Consider the following 17,359-nt stretch of genomic DNA (forward strand, 5'->3'; position numbering starts at 1 on the left):
AATCACTTCTTTTTCACAGGATTCTCCATCCTGAGTTCAGGCAGTCATACTGCTCATACATGGCAATTCTCACAGGTTTTGCTAAAGCAGCCTTTATGTAATGAGTAATTGCACCCCCTTGGATACTGCTATTCTCTGAGTTGGGATTATTCTGATTTTATTATGCTGTACAGCCCCCGCACACTCACTGCCTCTTCAGATCTTGCATGTAGGATTAAAGATTTCAACCGACAAACAGATTAAAAAAAAAAAAAAGAAGAACCGTAATGTTGCGCAGTGACTGAAGCCAGCCCCCTCGAGGCTAGGGCTAAGCTACAGGAAGTCAGAGAGAGGTCAAGATGACAAATGTGCTTCAGCAGCATTTCTGCAGCCCCACTCTATTCCCCTTAGCATATGCTGGGGCGGCCACCTTTAAGTTACGCAAAACTGAGCTGTGGTTGGTTTTATCCTGCCACAAACTCTACTCCTGTGTCATGCCACAGCCATCACGTCAGCTGAAACAGCCTGTGTCCCTGTTGTAGGGGCTGGGTATCTCTGTGGCTTCCACTCATTTAGCTTCCTCTGCACTTTTCTGTTAAGAGGAGACGCTGGCATTAACTGTCCTGTAAAACCTCGAAGAGGATGCCTGGGTGTGAAGGGCAATATGCGTTTTTCAGTTACAATACCAGGAGTGGGGATTTAACCTGTAAAAAAAAAACCCCAAACCAATGCCTGAGTTAATTTAAGTCCATTCCGTCCTGAGATAACAATCTACACCCCAACACTATCTCTGCTGCTCAGCATACAGAGGAGAAAGAAAGATGGGGAAATGCAAAGGCACCTGAGTCCCTGGCCTTCACACATTTTCCTAGAGAAAGGGTGACATCTACACACAAATCTTAGGGGCACAGCTGGGCACTGCATTTAGTTCCTTTGCAATTAACAATCACAAACAAACTTGACTAATTATATGCGGTGCCACTGCTGTTCTGTCAGCTCAGCAAATTAGCAAATATGAAAAAGACTAAGACAACCCAAATCGTGCTTTGTTCATTTGTTTTGTCAGCTGTAGTTTCTGTTAAATTATTTAAGACATTACTTCACAATATCCCTGTATATTTTGTAAAAATAAATAAATAAAAAAAAAATGAAGGCTTCATAGTATGGGACTGCTATACTCTGGTATTCACTATATCTGTTGAAAGGAAGAGAGGCACAGCCAACTGTGTGAACAGGATAAATATCCACATTAGATGAATAGAAAGCTCTGCTGAAATTGTTTCTCTTACAAGAGAGGATTACTGTTGGATAACGACAGTGTTAGGGTTATGCTTGTGTAAACGCTAAAACTCTATAGCACCTATTGATCATCAACCTCCATTCATTAAAATCTAATTAAGATTTTCTATGCGTATGTATAAAGCCTTCCTTAAAACCCAGACTTACTTATGGTTGAATTCTAATTAGACAACTAGTCCCCACTTTTCATTTTCCAATTCACATTACAGGAAAGGCTTACAGGCCAAACAAATGGTTTTCAGAGTCAGTATGTTAATGAAGTGCAGCCTCACCTCCTAAATTGCTCACAGTCCTTGAAGAGGGCTGTGATTTGGCTAAGCCTCCACTGGAAACCTTTTCTACAGATAGCGAGAGTTATGATGGGCCTTTCATGATAGCTCTAATGTTTCTTCTCCATCTCACAGGGGATCACAGGAGACCATTTTGAATGTTAAGACATCATGATTCAGAGATCAACAGTGTTGTGAAGAGGGTGGGAGCGGCATATCTACAATGAACGTGGAGGAGGCATCAGTAGCCTGATCAATGAGACTTTGAGATGACCACTGGGTTCTCCTCTCTGCGGCTATTGCCATGATCTCTTGGCTCCCTGGAACTGGCCAATTTTCCATCTTTATACAGCAGCATCCAGGCTTTTCCAATTTCCCAAAGAGCAAAGCAAAAGGGTAGATTTGTACCTTTCAGACTAAGGAGAGAGAGAAAGAGCACGATCAAAGAATAGAGAAAGGGCAAACACAGTGTAGTCTCTCCTCCCGTATCTCCAGAAACAGCAGAAACATCCACGGATGAGGACGATAAAGAGAGATTAAACACGAATCCTTGAACCCTGAGATTCCAATTCCCATCTGATTTCCAGAAGGCTGCAGTGCTTGCAGCTTAGCATATTGATCTGGACATCTCCATCATTACGTGGAATTGCCTTCAAGCAGAGAGCTCCTTCATTTTGAGTCCACGCCTTGTTTAGTCCTTATCCAACCTTAACAGCACACCACTGAGAAATCAGTCCCCTACTCTCAGTAACAAGAACATGGGTGGACTGATACAGTGCATCCTTCTCTGCTTCCAAGAATTTCATACTGTTGGCATGGCATTTCTTTTGAATATTACCTTTGGATTCCATACCAGGAAGCTGGTTGCTAATTAATCACTGGGGTTGTGGCCAACCAGCAAACAAGCATCAGTGTAAGTTAAGAAAAGACATACCTGAAACTACTTGTTGGCTGCACTCAACAGGGAATACATCTGCAGCAGTGGCAGAGTTTGGGTTCTAAAATCACTTGTTTTTTAGAGCAAAGCTGTGACATATGAAGCTATCATCATTCACTGCTCCTCTTTCCATCCCTTCCCCCCCCCCCCCAACGGTCAGTTGAGGACAGCAGATAAGAGTTGCAACAAACTGTACTCCATTCACTTTCAATTTTCTTCTAAGACATCGCATATTTGCCTTATGGAACAAAAAGAATGACTAGTCAGAACTAGTGCAGCAGAACAATTTGGGGTAAAGGGTTGAACAATGAGCCAGCTGAAAACAAAGGGACTACAGCTTCATTGCAATGTGTGTCAAGGCAATAACATAATTGGAGACAACTGCTGCAGTTATGCATGGACAATTAATTTGAAAACTTCAACTTTATTTATATGTTCAGCAATTAGAGGAAAATACATAACAATTGCCTGAAATTCAGAAAGATCCCCATATAAATTATGTACAGGATTTGCACAGTTCTAAATAAAATATTAAAAAGATCATAAAACTTAATGGCTCTTCCTAGTGTTCCAAGATTAATAAATTTACCTTTCTTCTATATTAAAAACGTCTTTGTAGAGGTTTTTCTTTTTGTACAAAACCTATGTAGAAGACAATGAACATATCAGGCCCAGATGCTACATGAGGCACTTCAGGATCATGAGGATGTTACCCCCATGAAAGTTGGATTTCGACTAAACACACACACACACTCATGCACATACACACACTACCAACTTTGAATCCCAAGAGGGTTAAAATGGGCAACATTAGCAGAGGCAGCACTTCCACAACAGCCAGTGGAAAGTTTGCAATTACATGAGATAGTTTATAATGCAGTTTTAATTTCCATTCAGACCTTGAATCTCTTACAAGGTTATCAGTGCTTTCTTCAGAGAACATTTGACAGGTACCAAATGTGTGTGTGGGGCCTGTCTTGACAGATCTGAACTATGTTGATTTTCATTATCCTAAACTCCATGGTGAGTGGAGGGAGGGCAGGGGAGGGGAGAGGAGAGTTAAATGATGTAGCATTAGGATCTACTTTGAGATCACTCCTTGCTTTCTTCAAGCCCCCTTTCAGCCTTCTGTTGCAGAGATTCAGAGACACACAGATACAACTTGAAACCCATTTTTGAAGCCGCTCATATAAAACGACTACAGCTCTCTTCTAAATTAAAAGGTGAGCTTGGAGTGCGGCACTCAAGAGACCACCACAAGGTTCTGGATGGCTCTCGGATTTCAAACTTTAAATTAGTTTTTCCCCAGACACATTTCGATGCATCCCACTGCACAGGAAACCACCGTCCTGCTGCCCTCAACAGCCCTCTGTGTTTATGAACCCCACCAACGCTATAGTAGAATATCTTAGACTCGTCCGCTAACACCAGCACTTCCAGCAAAACTCCTTTTAAATGGATTCACTGCTTACATGAGCACCACTCTCTACTGTATCTTGTTCCTAATGCTTTGTTAATGGCTCTTTATTAGTCTGCTATTGTAAGAGACTATCTTATCCATTATATTTGCCTTCCAAGTATCTCCCAATAGAGTAGAGGCTAGGAAATCATTTTGCACAGCCTTGGCCCTGGGACATGCTACGTGCCATACAGTAACAGGGTCCTGAGCTTTGACTGTTCTGTAGACAGAAATCTATGATACCTACCTACAGTTTAAAGCCCCAAAATATCAGACCTAAGCAAGATATATGCATCTCACACTCTCAAGTAAGAGGACAGTTTCTCTCCATTTCTGTAACTGTTTCAGAAAAGGAGAAAACCGTCTTCTCTCAGCTGCTGCCAAGAGGATTGTTTTTCTACCCCTCTGCAGATGATGATCACGTGGTTGAGGTAACAGCAGGCATAATCTACCCAATGGGAGTGGAAACGACATTCTACAGACTGCAGTGGGTATGGAGAGCTCCCAACAACTGCCTTTGGAAATGGTATAGACAGCATTTCCACTGATGGGATTAAATGAAATCAGCTGCATTGTGCTGCAGCCATCCCGTTTCCTCTTTGGCTGCAGGTACTGGCATGAACTATGATAAGCCTCAGATAAACAGCAGTCTTAGCCCTCTGCTTTCAATAAAGCACTGACTTATCAGTATTCAGCAAAAATGTGGTGACTGATTTTTAATTTAAAAAGGGAACGGAGGGAGGTGTTGATAAAAATCTTACACTTAAAACTGGAGTCTTTGGTTTGCAAGAGACGCTAGTGTTCCTTGACATAAAGAAGCCATTTAACTCTTGGCAAAACTTCCCCATATTTGTGCAAAATTAAATTTCCTTTCCAGTAAACAGCAAACAACATCTTTTTCACCTCTGAAAATGAATGTTATGTTTATGAAAGGTACTGGCCTGACAGCCCTGAAGTGTAAAATCCCTTCTTTATCCACAGAACAGGGGCAGCCTGGACAGCAGCAGTGCAAGTTTCTGCTCTGCTCTGATATTATGCCCAAACCTTGCCCTGAAAGAACTGTGGCCTTTCTCCATCTCTTAGGGTTTCAGTTTTCTGGCAAAACTGTGAATAATGCTGTCAATTAGAGTCTTTAGCGGTAGTTTTAGCAACAGGGTCTTAAGTTGGTGATTTAAGATCACTAATATTCCCTAAGCCACTGAACCACACCAAGTAATTTTTGCACATTATTCTTATTCCTACTGCTGCCCTTATTAATATACGTTCTCTCTTTTTATCTTAAATGGACAGGACCACAAGCCACGGTATGGAGTACCTTCTGACCCTTTTTGGGTGTTCCTGTGTTCTTTGTTCTTTAGAAGCAGCTTCCAACTTCACCCTGCTAACCCTCCTCCTCAGGAGAATGGGAAAACTGCCATTAAAGAACGGAAGATGCTGATGCTTTCAAAGTATGTGACATCTATTTGCATTCCTGCTCAGTGAACCTTAATGGAGCAGTCCAAAGCATACTTTCTTTCCATAGCCAATATTAAAACATAAGATTCCTTTTTCGCTGATCACAGATTATGTTTATTTTAAATCAGCTCTTTGCATTACTGGCAGCTCACCTCCCTTCCCTCCTGGAGAAAGATGGTCTATAAACTTACAGTAAAGGACTGGGAAATAAGAGAGCAACAGATTCCCTGCATGACCATGGATAAGTCACTTAACCTTTCTGTGCCGGCATTTCTTCAACTGTGAAATGAGGCTATGATTTCTTCCACCTTCCCAGTGGGGTTGCTGCAAGCAATAATGTTTGTACATCACGCAAACAACCATAGACTCGGACTTAATATGCAGGAGCAAAATAATAGTCTTAGATTTTTAAAAACAGTAGCATTCAGCTGACTGAGACATCTCACTAGACAATGTTTCAGACACTGCTGAGGAAGGTGAGCTAAGAGAGAACCTATAACAAAGAACCTCCTCCATGAAGGATTTTCACGTCAGAGAGAACTCTGCATAACCTGCTTGTAGCTCAGTTTTGCTGCATTTACATCTCACATAACACTCCCCAACATTTTGCATTCCCTGTTGAGGACATGACTAAGGGGATATCTAATGAGCAACATGGTAATATATTTCCTGTACAACATAGTACAGGGGTGGCCAACCTGCAGCATGAGCACCACACAAAGCATGGACAGCAGATCAGGGAGGGGACAGGCAGAAGTAGATATGGCAGAAAGCAGAACAGGAGGTCAGGCAGGCAGCACAGGGGAAGAAGTAGAAAGCAAACAGCCGATTGCTTTCTGCTCCCAGCCCAGAGCAGCAGACTGGGCAGAGGAAGGGGACTGGAGTAGTATTCAGAGAAAGGGCTGGGCTAATTTCTGGCATACCTGCCAAAAAGGTTGGCTCCCACTGATACAGTACTTCATATTTTATACTGTACCTGTTTGGGAAATTCAGTAACTTAGTTCAAGAGGAGACATGGCAGGCACAGAGTAGCCTTAAGACAAAAGTAGCTTCCAAGGAGCTTTCAACTAAGGTCTGCAAATAACGTATATCAAATAATTAGCAGTAAAATTTAAAAAAAGTATATATTAAAAATATAACTTAAGGTAGGTTTTACATAAATAGAGCTGGCCTTACAGCATCATTTTCTTTAGAACACACAAACTGAATATTAACAGCTGTATGAATAATTGATTTTTCAGTCTTCCCAGTAAAATGGAAAAAAAACTTAGTTTCAGCTCAGCCAAAACATTCTGTCTGAGCTGAAATATTGTGTTTCATTTTCAGAGTTTTATCGTCTTTTGCTTGAAAATTAAATTTAAGCTAATTTCGTTTCAAAAGCATTGCTTCAAAGACAAAACAAAAAAGTCAAAATATCTTGTTTAGACTTTTCTGAAAGTTTGGTTTTCCTTTTTTTCCTGAAACTAGTCCCTGACTTTGGCACAAATTCAAAAATATTTTCAATTAATCTAAAACTGACTAGTTCATCGGAAACATTTTGCCCTGCTCTACTGAAATTTACAAACAGGCATTCAAGAGCACTGTGGCTAAGTGCAGACAGTCAAAAAGCCTGAGGCTGAATCAATTCAGTCTTCACAGTTTAGTCTAAAATGCGTAGATTGAACCAATAAGCAAGTGAACAGACACACACGTTTGATTCCAGAAATGCCACATGCCTGCAGTGGCCCAGGCCAGAAGCCAGGGGGCGCTGGAGCACACCTCCCTGCTCCTGGAGCAGACAGCTTGGGCCGGGACTAGCCTGCCCACCCTGCAAGGGGGGGATTTGCAGGGGAGGTGCAAACCATCCTAGGATGCTGGGGGACTGTGAATTAACTTGAATCTGGAGGGGCTCTGAGACAGAAGTGTAATAAACCGATTGAAGCTAAATCAGTTAAGTCTGATGCTACCTCCATCCAGGTTTACCTTAAGCTCGTTTTGGCCATTATGAAAGCAGTTTATGTGTACTGAACTTCTGTTGAGTTACAGATTTGAACCGGTTTCCAATCACTTACCCCAGTTTATGTATCATTTTTGTCCCAGGCCTGTGTATTCATGTCTAATGTATCAAGTCTCTCATTATGTCTTTACCTTGTTTCCCTTCTCCCTCCCCCTCCAGCCCCACCCCCACAACTTGGCACTACATTACCCAGATGAGTAAACCTGGTACATACAACAGTTGCAGGCATTGATGTCTAGATTATAACATATTTGAGGCAAGGACCTACTCTTCCTTTCTGATTGGAAGGTACTGTGAGCACCAGTGGCACCAAAGGAATACTGGTGAAGTACAACTCCTGAACAGTACAGCTTCTCCATTCCCCAGACACAAAGGGCAAGAAAAAAACAGTGAAGAGATCAGAAACATAACATCAGTAGAGAGGTTAAAAACTAAATTATTTTACATGGTGAATACAACGATGATTTTAGCATGCTATTGCCCCTTTAAACCTCCTACATGTTTTATCTTGCCAGAAATAAGAAAATATTGTCTTCTATTTGTGCCCCAGACCTCATGATTGCAAGAAGATGAGAAGAAGCAACACCCAAATCTAAAAACGGGTGTAATTTTTCTTCACCATCCGTGATGGAGAGACTATAATAATATCATCTGAATCATCCGAGTGAGCCTCATCTACAGGTGGAGAGATGGTGGCCTGCAGCTGCTTCTGAGAGGACGCAACTAAAATAACCACAAAGAAAACAGAAGCATCAATAAACATTAACAAAAATAAGCCCTTGTGGGAAACATAATATCCTCCGGCCCATTAGGTTTCAAGAATTATCTACAGTAATGAAGAATTCTAATCCATAATTTTCCGTGCGTAACTCTTCCCTCCCTTCTTTTTTAATGCAAGAACATGGCAAGCGTTAAACCAATATACTGACCACGCTTGGTTTGTCTTATCATCATGAAGTCTTCCCAAGTGGTTACACATGACAAAATAAAGCAATTTGGTACTGAAGCCTCCTTAGATTGTAAAAACAGATATTTATTAGGAGGTCAGAAAAAGAAAAAAATCAACCCCAAACAAGATCAAGCTAAGTGGAAATGTCACAATGAGGTCTTTAGTCAGTCATGAAGGAAAGAACTGGAACCAAATGACTGAGGACAAAGGGAATTCACTCTCAAAACCTAAGTTTCTTGAAGCAGTCATTTTTTTTCATATGTCTATAACGTACCAAGCATTCTATTTGCATGAAACACCACCATAGTTAACACAAAAAAACCATGACCAGTGTTTCTGCATTTTGATTTTTTTTGACTGAATATGAAAGGTCCAATGATTAACATCTGCTTGGCATTTCTCCGTGTGTTTAGATATAAGTTGATAACTTGTGAATGCTACATCTGAACCATTCCAAAATTTCAGGAAATGTTCCAGGCATGAATGGGCAGGCCCTGCTGGTTTTGATGAACATGTGCAGGTCCAGAGCCTCACAGCCATTTCCCAACCTGAGATGGAGAAGGAAGTTATAAGTAGGGACCTACAGAAATCAGGGTGTCTACCCCCCTGCCCGATTTCATGGTCTGAGTGAAGTGTCCGTCACCATTTTCATGATGGAGCACAGCACCGCTCTCCCCCATGCCTCTGATTGACTGAGGGGCCCTGGAAGTCCTACCCTTCCCCGTACATTGACAGATGGCCATCTGTTCATCTCTGGGGAGGGGTGAGCCTTCCAGGGTCAGATGGCCATCTGTCAATCTCCAGGGAGGGGCAGGACTTCCAAAGCCCTCTGACCAGAGGTGTGGGCGCCCCACTGTGCTCTGCCGTGAAAATCTCCCCAACTCTTCCCTCCCCTTATGCTTCAGGACACTAGGGCTTCCCACCATTTTCTGTTTGCAGCTCCCTCCCCCTGCCCCTTGGCCATTTTTGCACTTTTTCATGGGGGCGGGTGGTCTAGCAATTTTGCGGTTTCCATGAAAAATGCAAAACTGCAATTTCAGTAGGTCCCTAGTTATAAGATTTAATTCAATAATAATTTAATATGATTTCATAGACATTAGGGCTGGGACCCTGAAGATCATCAAGTCCAACCCCCTGCTCCAGGAATCTTGCCATCTTCTTTCTGCTCCTCTGTGGAGAGCCCATGCTACTAAGAGCACCTATGAAAGCAGCAGCATAACTACGGACGGGCCATGGGAACTGGCCATGGCAACACCGTAATAAGCGTGTATCTGGGGGAGTGAGTGGAACAAGCTGGATAGTATTCCCCTTCCTGGATAGTATTCCCCTCACCCTTTCCAGGCAGCGTTGGAGTCTTATGTCCATTTGATATGTAGGGGGGAAGTGACAGAGCACGGGGTTGCAAATAGTCAGGCTACAGGGCTGCTGCAGCTGGAGTGGAGCTGATGCTGCTACAGCGGCAGCAGCACCTTGGAAGAAGCCTTTCCTTCCACCCACACACGCCCATCCATCTGTCCATGCTGTGCCACCCACCCTCGCAGTCTACTGTGGTAGGCATACCTTGCCTACACTCCCCTCTCTCCTCTCTGGGTGCGGTGCTCAATAGGTATGCCTTTGCACAACAGCAATGAGTCTGGGTGCCTGTTGAGATGGAGTACTTTCTGAAGTGAACAGAGAATCAATCAGACTCTTTGCTGTTTTGTCTAATTTTTAATACACAAAATATTCTTTATATAGACATTACTTTGGGGAACAACAACTTTGTTGTTTTATATTGCCTCATGCACCAAGTAATGTCTTACCTTGTGTTTCACTTGTGTTTTCCTCTGGCATGTTGACAGGCGGTTGGGAAGAACTACTTTAGAACTTGCTGCAGCTGTGTTTCCCCTTTGAAAGAACTCCCACAATTTTGTGGACAGCTGTAAGCTTTTCTTGCTGTAGGTTTCCTACAGCACTCTTTGTATAACAGTTTTGGGCACTCTACACCGCTCTACCAGTTCACCTCCATCCCTAACTGCTGTATCTTCTGCTATCCCTGGCCTGATCCTCTATCTAACACAGGAAATGGGCAATGCCACCATTTTTTTTAAGATCAAGCATTTAGTAGGTTTTAGCTGACTCCCTTAAACTTATTTCACTTGTCATATGCTGAAAGCCAATAGGCTTCTGAATCTGGATTGCACAGACTGGTAGTAGCAGATATCCAAGGCTCCTTAAAACACTTTCATGTTTATAGCTTATCTCAAAATAATCCCAAAGGGCAGCGTAACTAAATGATGTCTTACAAAGCATATTTCCACAGAACACGAAAGGCTGATGACAAATCTAGAGGTCATCATTTGCAAGTTCAGCCTTGGAAGATAGGAGGCAAAAGTCTCATTCAGCTACTCAATGATTTAAAGCTCGCAAGCTCTAATGAAACACATGATATGAGAAGCCCACTGAAGTAACAGATATTTAGATCAGACAGAAGCTAGGAGTTATGGGGGCTGTAATTTTAGTGAATGGCAACTTCTACAAAATAAATTCAAATGTTTAACAAATGAATATAACCAAAACAGAATGCAAAGCAATCATACTCCCCTCCACCGAGGAGGCGTTTGTGCCAGACCTGCTTTCCTTCCTTTATTAGTGTTATTTGTCTTTTGGGAGTGTTTGGTTACACTATCCATAAATGACCATGCCTAAGAGGAAATAGCTCACAGAGGTATGTAGCCTGAAAACTACATCTGTGAAGACTAATTCTTGTGCTTATGCTCTCTGTCTCTTCAGTAACAAGTTAAGCAATCTCTCACCTTTTACTCAGTTATGAATAATTTGCCACAACCTTGGAGATAATGACAAAATGCTCTTTAACTCCCAGCCTCTTTCTTCCAATACTTACCAAAAGAGGGCTGACAGGAAGAAGCCTTGAGTTCCTGTGGTCTCTTCTCTGTCGCTTCTACAGCAGGTTCTTCTACAACTTCTTCACCGGGCAGGTCGCTGTCTTCAGCATCTGGAATAATGTAGCTTTCAGAAGCCTCAAGGCGGAAGAACAACAATGCTCTATGACACTTAATTACTGTTATCAGGGTTACCCGGCTAGCTGTACTGCAAACCCCTCGTGGTGTCTCATTTGACTTCATCCTAGCAGGTGCAGTACCTTGGGCCTTCAGCTTTCCTGGGATCTAATTCCACAATAACCTGGGTTACAGCCCCACAAGCACTAACCAGAACTACCTCAAAAAGTCCAGTGGGGTTAGACCCTAGAAACATGACAATAGCTCATTAAAACTCAAAAACAAACTTCAACATAAAATGCTCTTTATTCTACCACTCAAAAGAGACTATGCACATAGGAAGGAGATATAAAATGGTTTCCTCATATCCACATATTCCCTTCATAACCTTGCTCCCAAACTCCAAGCTTGGAGGAAGGGACTACACTACTTCCTCCCTATCTCTGTGTGAGATTCCAGAGGCAGTCGGCTCTTTCATTGATACAACTTAGGCCAGCATCTCCCTCCTCACCCTCACAGACCGCCTCACCAGGGGGACAAGCTGGACCGGGAATTCTTGGGTCAGCTCATGGAGGCTGTAAAGTCAAGGGATGTGGTTGCCATGGGTGACCTAAACTACCCAGACATCTGCTGGAAGGAGCAGTCAGCTATGTCCAACCGCTCACTTAGGTTCCTGGCCAGGATACAGGACCTCCACCTAACCCAGGACGTGCATAGTCCCACCAGGAGAAATGCCCTGTTGGACCTGGTCCTTGCCACAGGTGATGACCTGGTGAGAGCTCTGCGGGTACTCGACCACCTGGGCAACAGTGATCATCGCCTGCTGGAATTTATTATCCAGCGCAGGGTGGTGAAAGCAAGCAGCAAGGCAGAGGTCCTCGACTTCAGGAGGCCCGACGTCTGTAAGCTAACAAGGTTAGTAGGAGAGGAATTGGGGTCTCGGAGCTTCAACGAGATGGGAGTCGAAGACAGGTGGTTGTTCCTCAAGGAGACGATCCTCCGAGCTCAAAGGGAGTCAGTCCCAATGCGCATCAAGGGAGGCAGGAGGGCTAAGAAGCCCCCATGGCTTGGCAAAGGCATCCAGGGATGCCTGAGGGCAAAAAAGGTGTACAAACAGTGGAAGCAAGGGGCTATCACCAAGGAGGTTTACACCTCCGTTGCTCGGGACTGCAAGGAGGCTGTTAGGAAGGCCAAGGCAGAGATGGAGCTAGGGCTAGCGACCAGAATTAAGGATAATAAAAAGTCCTTTTTCAAATACATAGGAAGTAAGAAGGCGGCACCGGGTAACGTGGGGCCCTACAGGATAGGCTTGGCAATCTGGTGAGTGTGGCAAATGAAAAAGCTGACCTCTTTAATGAATTCTTTGCCTCCATATTCCTGAGCAGGAACTGGGACCTCTGCCCCGCAAGAACTGCAGATGGACCCAGGGGAGGCACCACCATGCCTAGGGTCAGGGACAACCGAGTTGGGGAACTTTTGGAGGGGCTGGACGTGTTTAAATCAGTAGGTCCAGATGCTGTTCACCCGAGGGTGCTGAGGGAGTTGGCGGGGGGTCATAGCGGGGCCCCGGCATGGCTCTTGAGTGCTCATGGGGCACCGGCCAGGTACCAGAGAATTGGGAAAGGGCCCATGTGGTCCCCATTTACAAGAGGAGGAGAAAGAAGGACCCTGGCAATATAGCCCATTCAGCCTTACCTCAGTCCTTGGGAAGATGTTTGAGAAAATGTATCAAGGAGCACCTGTGCAAGGGCCCAGCAGGGGAGGTAATGCTCAGGGGCAACCAACATGCATTCACTGAGGGCAGGTCCTGCCTGACTCGCATGGTTTTTTTTACGATCAGGTCACAAAGCCCTTGGATGAGGGTGTTGGGGTGGACGTCGTCTTCCTGGACTTTAAGAAGGCCGTTGACACGGTTTCCCACCATGTTCCCTTAAAAAACTAGATGACTGCGGCATGGATGCCTACGCAGTCAGATGGGTGGCAAACTGGCTAGATGGTCGTACCCAGAGAGTGGTGGTGGACAGGTCATTTTCAACCTGGCAGGATGTGGGCAGTGGAGTCCCCCAGGGCTTGGTCCTGGGGCCTGTACTGTTCAACATCTTTATCAGCGATCTGAATGTCGGTGTGGAAAGCACGCTGTCCAAATTTGCTGACGACACCAAGTTGTGGGGCAAGGTGGGCACACTGTGGGGAGGGACAGAATCCAGCTAGATCTAGACGGGTTACAGAGGTGGGCGGATGAGAATAGGATGCAATTCAATGCAGACAAGTGCAAGGTGCTGCATCTAGGGAGAAAGAACCAGCAACACACCTATAGGTAGGGAAACACCCTTCTTGTCAACACGGTGGCAGAAAGGGATCTTGGAGTCATTGTTGACTCCAGGATGAACATGAGACACCAGTGCGAGGAAGCGGTCAGTAAGGCTAACCGCAGCTTGTGCTGCATCTACAGATGCATCAAAAGCAGGTCCAGGGAGATTATCCTTCCCCTCTATGCGTCATTGGTCAGGACACAGTTGGAGTACAGCATCCAGTTCTGGGCGCCGCACTTGGGATGTGGCTAGCACTGAGAGGGTCCAGCGGAGGGCCACTTGCATGGTCAAGGGGCAGTGGGGCAGGCCCTAATGAAGAGAGGCTGAAAAGCCTGAACCTATTGAGCCTCCACAAGAGAAGGCTGAGAGGGGATCTGGTGGCTGTTTACAAACTCACCAGGGGGGACGAGCGGGAATTGGGGGAGGCTCTGTTCCCCCAGGCACCACCCGGGGTTACTAGGGATAACGGCCACAAATTGTTAGAGAGAAGGTTCAGGCTGGACATCCAGAGACATTACTTTACAGTTAGGGCTGCCAGGCTCTGGAACGGGCTCCCAAGTGAGGTGGTGCTCTCTCCTACCTTGGGGGTCTTCAAGAGGAGGCTGGACAGATATTTGGCTGGGGTGATATGACCCCAGCACCTGTTCCTGCCCAGGACAGGGTGTCGGACCTGATGATCTGTTTAGGTCCCTTCCGACCCTAAGCACTATGATACTGTGATGATACTCCCCTTCCTGCAGATCAGACCCATGTGTAAAACATCCCAGTGTGGATGTAACCTAACAACCTCCATTATCTTCTTTGACGCTGCATATCTGAGGCTATTGTATCTGTATCATTGTTCTACTTTTCCTGCTCCATTCTTTAACACTCCCTTTACTGCCTTCTCTGATGTAACTGTGTATTCAGGCAGGCAGCAATGCACAATTGCACAAGGAAATGAACTCATGCAGAATGCTCATAAAAGATAATACGTTCTCCCAGTTTGTCATGATTTGTATTATAGTAGCAGTACTTAACCAGATTGTCTGGCACTAAAGTTTGTTTTCTTGCCATAGTTTCTGTTGTTTTTTCAACAGTTCCCAAGTACATTATCTTATTCATCTGTCTCACTGGGGATACACCTTTATTAGAAGACGGGATCTATCTCTTTAAGAAACTAAGCAAGAGAAGTGAAAATCCTCCCAACTTCTTTATGGCTTAAAAGCTAAAATCCAATGGAAAGTATCATATTACTGCTGGGGGAAAATAGGCAGGAAGCAGAGAAGACACACTTGGAAACATCCCATACCCTCGAAACTACCTGTAGGGGGTGATATCTGGTTGACAATGACAGGACTCCACTTCCTGGTGTCACCAATCTTTCACCAAATTAAAAAGTAAACGTTTGTGTATAAAACTGTGCACACCCCTTATAGCTCACATGCTTCTGTGGGTAGGGAGAAATGAGATTACCATGAAGCGCCAAGGTGAAGGCTGAAGGGGAAGGGGAAGGCTTCCTGAGTGCTGGTGAGACTGGTTTCTTCTCCCTCATGTAAGTATCAGGGTCTGGTTTTTCACTTGCTGCACTGGAGGCAGAGAGCCTGCAAAAGACACTTTGCATTAGCAAGAGGCACAGAACAGGGACTGCTACTCTGCCTGCAGAGATGAAGGCAGCAAACCTGAGAAAGGTAGTAGGAGATGCTATTAGCCAGAGGAGATTCTACAGGTAGGCTCTACATCAAAGCCATCACCTTGTTTCATTGCAATGATGGACCATGTGGAGGATACGGGTCTGTTCTATATTAATAATATATATGGTATATAATTGTTAGATTGCTGCAAGAGATTTTTCCTACGTGGATGTGAACCTTGGAAGGGGCTATCAGGAAAAACATGCAGGAATAAAGACTAGAAAATGAGATGCTTCCTGGGCAAACACTTGAGATCAAAAGTGTAAGTCTGGCAACAGACAAGAAGTTGCTTTCAGAAGACAAAGAAGGGGGTGTCAGTTGTTAGAGACTGTTCAAAGAAAGAGGCCGAAGCAGAGGGAGACCCTATGAAGAGAGTCTGAAAAAGGTGTGCTACCTGGTTAGCATCAGGAGGATGGTAAGCTAGATAGATCTATGCGTGGACAGCTTTTAAGAGTAAACAGCCCTGTGTTTTCAAAAAGATCTACAGTAACTGTCTGTATACCACCAGCCACAGCACTCAGCAGACAGGTAACGAATCCAAGTCATTATTACACAGTGTACAAGCCATGACTACTTAAGCAGAGATGACTGTTCAAGTAGTCAGTAACCCATGTTCTTGTTTAAGCTTGGGAGGTTCATGATTCCGGCCTGAGAAAAGCCCACAGCTTGCTACCTGTGGAAGTGCACCCCAAAAGACCTAAAGAAGGGACATGAGGCAGCTCCCCCTACAGTCTTCACAGCCAGTATCCAAAGCTTTTGAAGCCATAAATGATGGAGAGAAAGTGTTTTCCAACACAGCATCAGAAACTAGCTAAGCAGGGTGTTCCGGGTGATGGAAGTCATCGAGCTGCAGTAAGATTGTTCTGCTGCTCCCTGTCTCCCTCCTTTCCCCATAACTGTAAGCTAAGCTCATTTTTTTTATTTAGTGTATGATGATACAGTGATCACAAAGCAAAGAGAAACATATTCACAATTTCATGTCCAAATTTTGCAGCCAGCTGCAGGTGTGGTATTATTCAGATCCAATAGTTACACTAAATGTACAAAGAGAGCATTCAGAGTTGATGTGATTCAAAGTTTGCCATGTCCTATCCTGATTTGGTTTAGAGAAGACCAAAGATGTCTAGGGAGATTAAAGCCACCTGGGTTTAATGGTAGGATTTGTAATAATAATTTCTGTATTAGAAATGGAATTGAGCCACTCTTGTGCCCAGGCATCTTGGATGTTAAATAAGTCTTGCTCAAGTTGAACTGCTGTTCTCCAAGCAGGATATCTAGGAAGTGGGCTTAAGAGATCTTCATGTACAGGCAGCTGTAGGTTATTTTTTTATTTTTGTCAATAATTTAGTTAAGGTTCTTTATACTGGGGCTTTAGACTTCCCTACCTAACCCAGTGCAGTAGAACCATGTTTGACAGTTACTTTTTCCCAAATATGACTATTCTCTGTGTTTACTTTTCCCATCACAAAAAGATAACAGACAACAAGAACATATGAGAAGAATATTGTGACATGCAGGACTCCTGAAGAGATGCAAAGATGGGGCATTTTTGTTGCAAGCTTCTCCTATGCATTTCATTTGTGAAGACACTATTCATGCTCTACATACGTAATATTTGAAGCAGATGTTTTTGCTAACTTGAAGCTTCCAATAACATTTTATTTAGAAATGTCTCAGGTCATAAAAATGAGTTCTAGTATTCTCTTGTGGAAACACCTTTGCCTGACTTACCTCTCCTCAAGCCGTTTTTGACGTGCTAAGTGCGCCCTGAAAACTGACTGAATGAACATCACAATCTCCTCTTCCTCCCTCCAGTCAGAAGGCAAACTCAAAGAGCTGGACCCATGAGACACGCTGGAGCTCTACAGTGCAATCAGATAAAAGGAAAATTGGGCTTTTTACAAATTCCTTGCAAACTTAGTAAACCTTTGACATTTCTGCCCTTGATTGTGCATGCAGTATCACTTAGCAGCGAGCACACTCCCATCTTTTGGGGCAAAGCCTGTGAGCTTTTGCCAGATTTCTGTTGCTA

At 44.0% G+C, this 17,359-nt stretch overlaps 1 protein-coding gene across 3 annotated transcripts in view; it reads right to left on the minus strand.

The window, feature by feature from the left end:
- Positions 1-2,888: 2,888 nt before the first annotated feature.
- IQCE (IQ motif containing E) overlaps positions 2,889-17,359 on the minus strand; it is a 45,504-nt gene continuing 31,033 nt past the window's right edge. For 2 of the 3 annotated variants that reach the window (XM_006260639.4, XM_059716569.1), the window contains exons 20-23: positions 17,059-17,189; positions 15,110-15,237; positions 11,228-11,338; positions 2,889-8,117 (exon numbers count right to left, since the gene is read on the minus strand). In XM_006260639.4, coding sequence (XP_006260701.2) covers positions 7,987-8,117; positions 11,228-11,338; positions 15,110-15,237; positions 17,059-17,189 — 501 coding nt within the window. In that variant the 3' untranslated portion in view covers positions 2,889-7,986. Of the gene's footprint in view, positions 8,118-11,227; positions 11,339-15,109; positions 15,238-17,058; positions 17,190-17,359 lie in introns of those variants that run through there. The other variant, XM_059716570.1, reaches the window with a different exon arrangement.

The sequence above is a fragment of the Alligator mississippiensis genome, chromosome 13 (genome assembly GCF_030867095.1).
Source record: "Alligator mississippiensis isolate rAllMis1 chromosome 13, rAllMis1, whole genome shotgun sequence".
Classification (NCBI taxonomy): Eukaryota; Metazoa; Chordata; order Crocodylia; family Alligatoridae; genus Alligator; species Alligator mississippiensis.